General features: G+C 55.8%; 1 protein-coding gene across 2 annotated transcripts; it reads left to right on the top strand.

Annotated features, from left to right (window-relative positions):
- Positions 1–1,337: 1,337 nt before the first annotated feature.
- Prr7 (proline rich 7, synaptic) lies at positions 1,338–11,326 on the top strand. 2 transcript variants are annotated; one of them, XM_029547646.1, is made up of 3 exons: positions 1,338–2,105; positions 9,958–10,606; positions 10,763–11,326. In XM_029547646.1, the coding sequence occupies exons 2-3, from the start codon at positions 10,195–10,197 to the stop codon at positions 11,158–11,160; spliced, it is 810 nt and encodes a 269-aa protein (XP_029403506.1). In that variant the 5' UTR covers positions 1,338–2,105; positions 9,958–10,194; the 3' UTR covers positions 11,161–11,326. The 2 variants fall into 2 exon arrangements, with proteins under 2 accessions (XP_029403506.1, XP_021071317.1); XM_021215658.2 differs by lacking the exon at positions 1,338–2,105 and adding an exon at positions 2,552–2,699.
- Positions 11,327–11,505: the final 179 nt, after the last annotated feature.

Below are 11,505 nucleotides of genomic sequence, written 5' to 3' on the forward strand. Positions count from 1 at the left end.
CCATGTATGCGAATTTGGGGGGGCCAAGAGCTATTTAGCTACACGTTTCTACTAGGCTCTATAAACTCCTCCCAGGATCCCTAGCTTCCCACGAATCCAGAAGCTACCTTGCTTGTGAGCTTGGCACCAAGGACTGAACACGACAGTCCTGGCTACATGTCCCAGTCTGGAGACTTTTGAACCTGACTCTGCAGGGGTCCTTTCTAGTCTAAGGATACAGATCCCTTGCATCTCAGCTGTGAGAATATGAAACAGGCAGGGAGTCTGTTGGTCCGTGCTTCCTGGGCTGTCCTGGAACCCACTATGTAGGTAGGCCAGGCTAGCCTCAAACCTGATTCTCCTGCCTTTCCTGTGCAGTGCTAGGATTATGTGCAAGCTCCAACACCAGGTGTAAGTAAGCAGCACCCATCTTAGTAGTTGCCAACAGGTGTCTTCGGCCAGGCCTCCTTGCACATAGAACGTTTGCTAATGCTTCTATCCATTCAAAAGAAATAAGGTCCTCCAGGTATTTTCATTGGTTAGGAAAGAAGCCAGATGAAGACAAGGCAAGCAAGGGTGAGTAGGTGTCAAGTGGTGCTCCCTGAAGTGCTCCACCAGCTGCTGGGTCCAGACCCTTTAACCTCCTTTGGGCTCCGAGGCATCCAGGGAACTCATTGTCTAAGGGTAGGTTTACCTTAAAGCCTTCCTGAGGTTTCCCAAAAAAACCCTACCCAACCCTATGGTGAGAGCCAGGGACCCAGATGGAGATGGGGTCCCTGCCAGCTTGGAGCTCATCTGGTAGGCAGGGAGGTGCGGGGACAGAAGCGCTCAGTCTGTTCAGCATTGTGGACAGGGCTGAGACTGAAGGCATAACACTAAGCAGCAGTCCCTTGGCCCCAAAAGTGTTGGGCTTGCTCCTCTGTGGGACTGGCCGCCTGTGCCCAGATGGAGCCAAATGGACGTCTGTTGGGAGGGGACTGGTTGCAAGGTGCAGTTGATTGTTGAAGTGGCAAACATGCAGCCAATGTTAAAAGCTCTACTCCATGTGCTCTACCGGAGGTTGGGAGGGTCCCTGAAGGATTAAGGGCTTGTCCCACCTTACACAGAAAGCACCCTAATATAACAGGGGCAAACTATTCTCTACTATTCCCATCCATGTGGCTTACACACACACACACACACACACACACACACGTATGGGCATAGGTCAGTGGGACAAGTACTTTTCTAGCATGTGAGAGAGCTGGGTTTGATCCCCTGTATGATAAGGGAAAACAAATCAACTCAAGAAAGGGGGCAAGGCTCCTGTTAGTTGCTAATGTTTCACAGGAGAATGTGACTACCAGAAAGGAGCAAGGGACCCCAGCTGAGTGTGGTTTGCCATTATTGAGTCTTGACTCTTTGAGTGTGTGGAATCCTGGTGGCCAATTAGAAACCAGTTAAGTGTTGTGGGACAGAACTTTTGTTAGAGGCCTACCTTTGATGGCACCCATGGGTTGGTGGGGAGCAACAATTATCCCCCTTAGACCTGGTTGGTCACACTCACCGAAGGGACTGACCCCTAGGAGGCTGTTTGGAGTATGTATCCTCCACCCCCAAGGTGTGAGTTAGTTCACTGGACAGGTGTCCTAAATGTCACCTGTGTGTGTGTGTGTGTGTGTGTGTCTTTACTTGCTTGCTTCTCCACTAGAGCTACTGGGAAAGACAGATTTCTCACTGGGGATGGCTGGCAGAGCTTAAATCGAGCTGTTGGAGACCACCCATACCTCCATTTGGGGGCAGTGTGCCTAATGCCAGCGTCTGAAACGCCTGGAACCAACTGTGGCAGAAGCTAGTTTAGTTCCGGGCTCCCTGGCTTTATGTGTCCTTTCCCCTTGGCCTTCAGTTTATTTAAGATCCTGGCTCTCAGAGCCGTTACTGTCCCAGTTGACATGGCGGGAGGTGCTTCGGGGAGTTCACCCTTAATGCCATAGAGAAGTTGAAGCAGAAATAGTAGAAAGGCGAGCACAACCAGTGTCAAATGAAGATGGAGCCGGCTCTAGGCAGTATCCGTTCCCTTGGGATGAGCATGCCCATGGAACAGGAGCAGTTTAGCGCTCAGGGAGGTCTGTGAGGCTTCTCGGTAGGTATGTTGGAATGTATACCTTCTGGAACAAAGTGGTTGGGGTCCTGAGTTGGGAGGAAGCCACACTGGGATGCTGATTTCATCGAGTCCTTGCCCCCATTACCTGTGTCTGAATATGCCCAGGTAGAGCTGTGAGAGTCTCCGGGTTTGTTACCTCAGCTGCTCCGCTAAGCATCTGGCATCTATGGCCGCAAAGCTGCCAGTGTGGCCTTCACCCCAGCCCCTTTGGGTAGCCTGTTGCCTGGGAGCTGTACGGAGTGTACTTTTTCTGTGCTGGGATGCCCTTGGTATTGCGAGCCCACATCCATTGCTGCGTCTGGGTGCGGCAAGTGGGTCCGGAGTCCCACCCACCCCTTCCCTCGCAGCAGCCTCGGCGGCGTGTGGCGGGGGGGGGCCTCTGTTGGCTGCGCGCGCGCGCACGCCAGGCTCAGCACGCGCCCGTGCGCGCGCCCCGCGCCTCCAGCCCAGCGCTCGGAGCGGCTTTCGTTGCCACTGTCTGCTCCCGGGGGCCACTACCTGCTCCAAGCTTGGGTTCTGTCCGCTGGGCCGCTTGCCCCGAGGCAGGAAGACGAGTTCGAAGAGGATGCCTGGGCCCGTGAGTACCGCGACGGCTGCGGGCCGGGCGGGAACAGAGCGCGGGCGGAAGATGGTCTTCGGGCTGATGACCCTCCCTGCGGGTGGCTCAGAACCCTAACCTGGTATCGCCACCCGGACCCCGACCAGGACAGCGGGCAGCCCCTCCCCCAGCCCTCACCGGAGGGAAGGAAGGAGGGGAAAGTGAGCGAGGGAGCCGGAGCCGGGCGCGAGCGGCCACCAGTTCGCTTGGAAACCGTTGCCACAGCAACGGGGTTGCGCTCCCCGGCAACGCGACTGCGGGGTGGCGACGCCCCCTCCCCCACCACGGCCGGGGGCGCGGGAGGGGGGAAGGGGGTGCACTGTGGAGAGAGCATCGCTCTTCTGGCCGGTCTGGGTGTGCCTGCCTCAGCACGTCGAGGGTGGGGGTGAGGGAGAGCGGCTCCGTGGGCATGAGCCGGCTCCCACGTGGCTGCAGTCGTCGCAACAGGACTCCCAGGGTGGCTGCAAACGTGGAGGCGGCCCAGACCCTGGGCCTGCCACGGGAGAAAGGTCTGGAGGTTGGGTCTGGGGTCTCTGCCTGGTAACTACCATTGCTAGTATCACCACTAGGGTGGTCTCCGGTTCCCTTGAAACATGGCCTAACAGAAAATCGTATTCTCCGGAGGTGGTTTATTTGTTTTTCTAAACTAGATAAGAGGAAAGAAGCTAGCTAGTCTCTTCTCATGGCCAGTTGCATGTGCCAGATCATGGGCCTGCGGTGGGCCTCTGTTTGATATCCTAGCCACCATCCTCGGGGAGGAACAGAAGCAGAGCAAAGGACACTGCTGACCCAGGAGAGCTGAATCCCAGGCCAGCTGGGAGCGACCCAGCTCATTGTCAGGACCACAGTGCCCCTTTCTTGTCTGTGCACAATGCCTTGACTGTGTGGGGTGGCATGGAGGATGGCCTGCAAAGAGGCCAGTGCCACATGGAGGTGCCCTGCCCAAGGGAGCTCCTCGACTGGCTGCTGAGTCAGAGGAAATGACCTCTGGCTCCCCTCCCAACCTCCCCTCATCAGACAGTGTGCTGGAGAGAGAAACGGCCCCCCTGCCAGCAGGGCCTGACTCAGCAGATGCCAGCCCTGACCACGGGCTTCAGATACAGCATCCCTGAAACCACAACCAACCATCCCTAGCTTTCTCTTTCTATCCAGTGAGGTGTCTGTGCCCAGGATCTGGGGCATTTGAGGCCTTGGCATAGGATGCCCTTAAATGAATGCCACCTGGGAAGGCAGGCAGGGAGACCTGGAGAGTTAGTCACAGGGTCCTTTCATTCTTTGCCTGCTCTGTAGGCAGTCAGTCTCCTGCTCTAGAGCAGTTGTGCAAGGTAAGTTTGCTATGCCTGTTGTAGAGATGGAGAGTCTTGGGGCTCAGGAAGGAAGGGGACTTGCGCAAGGTCAAACACCAGTAAGCATTCTCCTGGGTTTCCAGAGCAGGTCCCTCTGCTGACATAGCCCCTCTGAGCCATGCGATCCAGGAAGGAAAGGCTCTAGCTAGAGCTTGCCAGAGGGACATTCTTAGCCTGCCTCCATGTCCCTCCAGTGAGGAAGTTCCCCATTTGCAGCCTTGGTGCACCTTTCCTCCTTCTCGCTGAATCAGCTGGCTCCTTTCTCCCTCACATGCAGCACCGGCTGTGCTATTGATAGGCTGACTTCTTGTCTCCTTCCTCCATTTTCCCTCAAGCTGACTCCAAGCCTTGGGTTGGCTGCCTTAGCCCTCCCCCCCCCCCCCAGAAACCCCCAGCCCCTTGTCCCTGGTGTATGGGCTCACTGGCCTCTTACAGCTTGTAGTTCTAATGATGAAACAATCTGGCAAATCCAGATGAAGAGAGTGCTGGAGCCCTGTGGCTGGCCAGACCAGCTCAGAGACTGGAAGCCTTCATGTGTCCCAGGGGCAGTGGGGTGAGGGATGACACCATGCAGTATGTGGACTTCATGTGTCTAGATCAGCCAGTTTTTGAGATCATGCTTAAAACTGACCTTTGTGCAAATGTGGGGGAAAATGAATGTTGAAAACAATTGTTACTCACTGGCCAATGAGACACATCCACAGACTGTGTTAAAGTTGAAGGTCTTAACTCTTTTTTTTTTTTTTAAAGATTTATTTATTTATTATATGTAAGTACACTGTAGCTGTCTTCAGACACTCCAGAAGAGGGTGTCAGATCTTGTTACGGATGGTTATGAGCCACCATGTGGTTGCTGGGATTTGAACTCTGGACCTTTGGAAGAGCAGTCGGGTGCTCTTACCCACTGAGCCATCTCACCAGCCCCAGTCTTAACTCTTGACCCTGCATGCAGTCCATAGTAAAGTGGAGGGATTTCTGTTGGACCACCACCACAGTGCAGGGTGCTGGCCTGCAGCTGGCCACACGTAGGTGTGTACATGAGACTTACAGTGATTTCACATCGGTTGTGTCCCTTTCCCCCCACCCCAAGACTGACTTGGGCATTATTGGACAGGTTTGGGGTTTTGGGTCTGTTTGTTTTAGGTTTATTCACATTGTGTTTGGGTGTTCTGCCTACCACGCTGTCTGTGTAGCATGTGTGTGCTTGGTGCCTGGAGGTCAGAAGAGGGCATCAGATGCCTGGAACTGGAGTTTCAGGTTGTAGTTAACCACACTATGTGCTGGGAAAGGAGCCTGGGTCCTCTGCAAGAAGAGCAAGTGCTCTTAACCACTGCATCATCTCTCCTGCCCCTCAGCTAGGCCTTAGCATCCTTGTTCTACAGGTAAAGAAGCCACCTTCGGTGTGTGACTAGGATGGGATCACAGGGTTAATTAGAGCAGAAACAGGTTCCTCTCAGTGCTTGACTTGTTAATGCGTGATGCTCCTTCTGACACTAGAACATTATCTTTCCCTACCACGTGGCCTCCTCCCTTGCAAGAGCAAATCCTGTCCGTGCTAGGTGAGGGGTGGGTACACAGGGAACCGCAGAAATGAGGTTTTAACATGGGCTTGGCCTTTCCCTGCCTCCATTCCTACACTGCCTCTGACAGGGTCAGAGCTGAGAAATGTGGGCCTAAGGAAATCCTCTATGTCCAAAAATCGCCTGGGACTCCAGTCTCTGGTGTCCTGTGGCAATTTCCTTGTGCTGAGGTCAGGTCACAGATCCTCCTGAGATTATTGGGAGGTTATGGCAAATCCATGCAAGGCTGACTCTGGGAGACAGGTTCAGCTCTCTCTGGCCTCAGTGCATCTGTGTTGGTGTGAGAGAGAGGTGTAGAAATGTCACCTGTGTCTCCCTGGTATGCCTCACCTGCCATGACTAGACTCTGCAATCTTCAGGGCTTTCCAACCAAGTGAGCCCATGATTCAACCTCTTGAGTGTTGCTGAGACCACAACTGTAGAGGCTAGTGACACCTGTAAGGACAGGTGACAGCGACTTCCCTCCTCCACCCTAGCCATGTGTTCAACCACTCTGTCTCCTCAGTATATTTTTCCTTGTATTCATAGATGACTGGGTTTTTGCTTTGGTTATAACCCAGCCTGACTACCAGTTGTAACGGGGCGTACCTTTAATCCCAGTAGTTAGGGGGCAGAGGCAGGAAGATCTCTGAGTTCCAGGCCAACCTGGTCTCATTAGTGCCAGGACAGCCAGAGCTACATAATGAGACCGTGTCTTCAAAACAAACCCACCCCAGATGGCTAAGAGCTGGGTCATGACTTTTTTCAGTGATCCATCTCCTGAAGTGTTCCCCTCCCCTACAGCTAAAACACCACTCAAGTATCTGGACACTTCTCAACTTCCACAAGTGGCTTTTAGCTACTGTGTGCCAGTTGATCAGGCCTTTGTTAATTCTCTAGTGCATTCCAAGATCACTAGGTTTTATGATCCTCATCCAGGCCAGGGCTATGAGGTAGCTCAGGGCAAACATGTCCAGGGACCGGTGGAGGAGGCCAAGAGGCCCTGGCAGGACCACATTCTGGAGACCAGGATTGAGGTCACGGGGTTCTCTGGCATCGCATATGCTGGGAAATTATTAGAAATTTTAACTCTGAAGCCAGGTGTGGTGGCTTTTGCCTGTGAACTCGGTTTTGAGGAAGAGGAAGTAAGAGGGCTGTGATGGCGTCCAAGGCCAATAGGGGTGACCTAGTGAGTTCAGGACTAGAAACATGAACCCCCAGACCCCTTGAATCATTTGGTGGTGGGTGGTGCTAGATCTCTGGATCCGGACAAGCTCCCCCTCCTAGCATTTCAGACACTTGTACAGGTTTCAGAGGTACCATTCCAAAACCAATCAGCCACCCCCAGCCCAGAAGCAGACAACTCAGTGACCTTTGCAGAAATTAGCACAATCCTTATCATAGGGATTCCCAAGGAAATGGAACACAGTGTTTAGAAAACACCTGGAGTCTTGCTTTCACCCCTTGGTGTGATACCCAGCAAAACCATATGCCCCAAATGCTATACAAATCAGGATGGAATCCTAAGAAATGTTTAATAATCTGCAAGAATACAAGGCAATGAGAAAAAAAGAGAAAGAGTGAATACAGTGATTGAGAAACTTGGCAGGTGGAAGGAGGGGTCCATCTGGAGGGCGTGGCCCCCAACAGGGGAGGCGGGCAAGGGGCCAGTGTTTGCTATCAACATCATCAACATAGTAGAGACAGCAAGTGGCTGAGAGCAAAATTCCAGGTCTGAGTCTGTAGATTCCCCCAGCTAGGGCCAAAGCATGCACAAAGGCAGGGGAGAGCCTTGGGGCAGGGGGCTTTGAAAAGTCTGGCCTCCTCGATGAGCATCTCAAAAGATATGCATGGCCTACTTATGGTTATGGACTGAGCAACTATTGTGGACTAGAGAATACAGAGGAGACTGTAGGCCAGATGTCGGCCCTCTGTGGCCCCCTGCAGGAGAGTGTTTAAGTTGGACAGTACAGCCTGGCTGTCATCCGAGGCCAGCTCAGCGGTGTGTTCCCAAGGAAGAGATTTCTCTGACCCTCAGATTGCACGGCGCAGTGAATGATGGTTCTTACTCCTTACCCCAGCGACAGACACAGATTTGGGGCTCATTCTTTGGAGTCTGGCCTAACAACGCCCACGTTAGGCTAGGTACCCTTAGGGTATAGCTTCTGTACTTTGTTTTGTGTTGAGCCTGAAGCTGCCACTCTCTCTCCATCTTGTACTTCTTCCCCACTCCCTGAGCTACACCACAACAGGTGGGCCAGGGCCTCGACGGGAAGTTTGGTGACTAGTTAACGACCAGGCGTTCTCAGGGTCTCAGGTGCCCAGTGCTGACCGACAAGTTTCATCCGCAGCTCACCACGTAGGAAGTGGGCAGCGGCTGAGACACAGACTAAACCTTAGCGCCTTCTTTTTGCTGTGCCACACGAGACAAGGCTTGCTCTTGCTTCTGAGCTTGTCACCTCATCCATCAGAGGATAGTGCAACCAGAAGTGACAGGGTGATGTGAATCTTAAGATTCTGCATGAAGCCAGATGTGATGGTGGTAGTCCATCCAGCAGTGGGGAGGCGGGGCCTATGGATTGCTCTTAAGTTTGAGTTTAGGGAGTGCATAGTGACACCCTGTCTCAAAAATGACAGAAATCTACCTGGAAAGAAAGGACAGTTTCTGATGACCCTGACATTCTAAAGCTTCCCCTTATATACTCTTAGAAGGACCGTGACATCATGTTGTCCATGATAGCCCATCTTCTGGGCTCGAGTCATCTTCATCATTGCAGACCCACGTCACCCCTGACTCTTGGCAGATACTTTTAATTTAGCAAGCATCATTAACTCCAGCCACATAAATTCCTTCTTTAACCCCGAACCGTTTCTGCCCTTTTGCTTGAAACCTAGCTTGTGTCTTGTTTCCTCAGAACATTCCTGTTCCTGAGGGCTCAAGAAAAGAGAACAACAGATTTAATTAACTCCCAGTGACTGGCAGCATCGTGTTTTTATCTGGGCTGCATCACCATGGCAGCCTCATGGTGGGGTTGTCAAGGGGGCGGGCAGAGCTATTGTTCCTACCCTTGTCTGCTCTGGAACGCAGGCCCAGGAGGATAGGACTGGCACGGGCACCAAGTGACACATGGCTGAAGGCAGCCAGAGAGTCAGACAGGAGCCATCTGGGGAGATGGGGTGGCCAAGGCCTGGCACCCTTTCAGCCAGAGGCTTAAGCTGATTGCGGGCACCAAAGCTGAGTGAGTGTGGGTACGCCAAGGCCAGGCAGTTCCTTGAAGCTCCTGGAAAACCGTCCTCCCCTCAAGTTCAGTGGGCCAGCGCTTGGTGGCTGGGCCTAGGTTCAAACTAGCGCTGTGATCTGTGCAGTTAACTGCTCTTCCAGTTCCTAGCTGTGAGTTAGAAAGAATCTGTTACCCACAGGGTTGTGTAAGTTGCTGGTAGAAGGTATTCAAGAAAGGCCCATTTCTGTTCTGTGGGGATGGTGACCCGTCTGTTGCTTGGCCTTAATTAAGCAGTCAGAGCTCCAGACTTCTTTCCCACCCGCCCCACACCCATGCAGAGCCTCCTGCTGTGATAGGAGGTGGACCCAGAGGCCAGGGTTTGTCTTGACTATAGGACTAGGTGGGTCTGAAAGACAAATCTAATTTTCTACCCCATTACAAAGAGGGAAAGGGATTAGTGGAAGGAAGGGGGTTGGGTTGGAAGTAAGAGAGGTGCAGCCAAGTGGGGTTTGTGCATGAGTAGGTGGTGCGGGAAGTCGAGTTGGGGCTAGAATCCGGCTGGCAGAGGCGCCTAGAGGAAGGAAAGCGGGCCTGGCACACGCCCAGCACTCGGTGTTGGGAGCAGACAAAGGCCGGGCTGGCGGCATGCAGTGACGGCCACTGGCAAGTCTCTTACAGGCATGGCTAATAGTTGGAAACAGTGCAGTGCAGAAACTGGGCTCCAAGCGGGCTGCTTGTGGGCCTCCAGGAGGTGCATTGCCCTTTCCCTCTCCCCCAAAACACCGCGCGGAGACTACTCCAGTGTCCTGGCAGCCACAGCTTCCGAAACCACCTCGAAGCTGGACCCTGGGGTCGTGGGCGGACTCCGCGCGCCCCCTGCTGGCCTCTCTTGGGTCGCGTCAGCACGCGGTCGCCGGGTCCCGATTCGGGGGAAACCCTATCGGGGAAACCTCGGGGCGTGACGTCATCCCTGGGTGACGTCACCCGGCCCCCGGGGACTGCGGGGGTTCCCACCAGGGAGGCATCCCCAGCCCTGCGCTGGACGCGGATGCAGGCCGGGAGTCACCAAGGATCCTGGCGAGCCTCGCTGAGCCCTGTGTCTGCCCCGCAGGTCGCTCGCGGCCCCGGGTGAAGCAGGCCCGCGCCGGCCGGCGCCATGGAAAGGAGCGGGAACCACAGTTGCCCCCCGCCGGCATGCGCGCCTATTGAGCCCCGCCGCAGGCAGCCCCCGGCCGCAGGTCCCCGAGTGACACTGGCGGCACCTGGGAGCGTGGCGCGGCCCCGGGGCCACGCCGAGGAGCCCAGCGTCCAGTAAAGCTGCCGAGGACCTGCCGCTTGTGCCGCAGCCATGGTGATGTCCCAGGGCACCTACACGTTCCTCACGTGCTTCGCCGGCTTCTGGCTCATCTGGGGTCTCATCGTCCTGCTCTGCTGCTTCTGCAGCTTCCTGCGCCGCCGCCTCAAACGGCGCCAGGAGGAGCGACTGAGGGAGCAGAACCTGCGTGCCCTGGAGCTGGAGCCCCTCGAGCTTGAGGGCAGCCTGGCTGGAAGTCCTCCCGGCCTGGCGCCGCCGCCGCCACCGCACCGCAGCCGTCTGGAGGCGCCTGTGCACGCGCACTCGCACGTGCACGTGCACCCGCTGCTGCACCACGGGCCGGCGCCGCCGCACGCGCACCCGCACCCACACCATCACGCACTGCCGCACCCACCGCCGCCGCACCTCGCCGTGCCGCCCCGGCCCTGGAGCTATCCGCGCCAAGGTAAGGCTGCGCTTCGGCAGGCGAGCGCTTCCTGCCCGTGCCGGAGGCGCCCCACCCTTAGCACCGGGAGAAGCGGGCTGGGGTGGTGGTGGCTGGGCGAGGCTTCTGCCCCGGCCCGGCGGCTTCATCCTCACCAGCCCGCTTCCCATTCCGCAGCGGAATCGGACATGTCTAAGCCGCCGTGCTACGAGGAGGCGGTGCTGATGGCCGAGCCGCCACCGCCCTACAGCGAGGTGCTCACGGACACTCGCGGCCTCTACCGCAAGATCGTCACGCCCTTTCTGAGCCGCCGCGACAGCGCGGAGAAGCAGGAGCAGCCGCCTCCGAGTTACAAGCCTCTCTTCCTGGACCGGGGCTATACCTCGGCGCTGCATCTTCCCAGCGCCCCGCGTCCCGCCGCCCCCTGCCCTGCCCTCTGTCTGCAGGCGGACCGCAGCCGCCGGGTCTTCCCCAGCTGGACCGACTCAGAGCTCAGCAGCCGAGAGCCCCTGGAGCACGGAGCTTGGCGCCTGCCCGTCTCCATCCCCTTGTTCGGGAGGACTACAGCCGTATAGAGGGGCGCCCGGCGTCCCGAGCCCCACGGGCGAACTCCTAGCCTGACTGCGAGGCTTTTTAAATGCTTCCCTTGGACTGCAGGGAGGGGTGGGGGGAGGGAGGGATTTCTTACCCTGTTTGTTACATTTTGAGGATAATAAAGGTGTGTGATCTGCTTTGGTACAAGCGGAGGGGGATACAAGCTGCTTTAAGCACAAGGTGCTAGTGACCGGGCCTGAGTCCTGGCCTTGGGAGCGGAGGGTTGACGTACTGAAATGAGCCTTCAGAAACCAGAGGTTGTTTCTCAAGGGCTGGATGTTCCGTCTCCTCCTAATCTGTTTTTGTGCGCCCCCTGTAGCCTCGGA

The sequence above is a fragment of the Mus pahari genome, chromosome 16, assembly GCF_900095145.1.
Source record: "Mus pahari chromosome 16, PAHARI_EIJ_v1.1, whole genome shotgun sequence".
In the NCBI taxonomy this organism is placed as follows: Eukaryota; Metazoa; Chordata; class Mammalia; order Rodentia; family Muridae; genus Mus; species Mus pahari.

Coding starts and splice junctions, on each gene's coding strand:
- Prr7 (XM_029547646.1), top strand. CDS start 10,195: ATGGTGATGTCCCAGGGCACCTACACGTTCCTCACGTGCTTCGCCGGC. Junction 10,607..10,762: donor CTGGAGCTATCCGCGCCAAG/GTAAGGCTGCGC, acceptor CCCATTCCGCAG/CGGAATCGGACATGTCTAAG.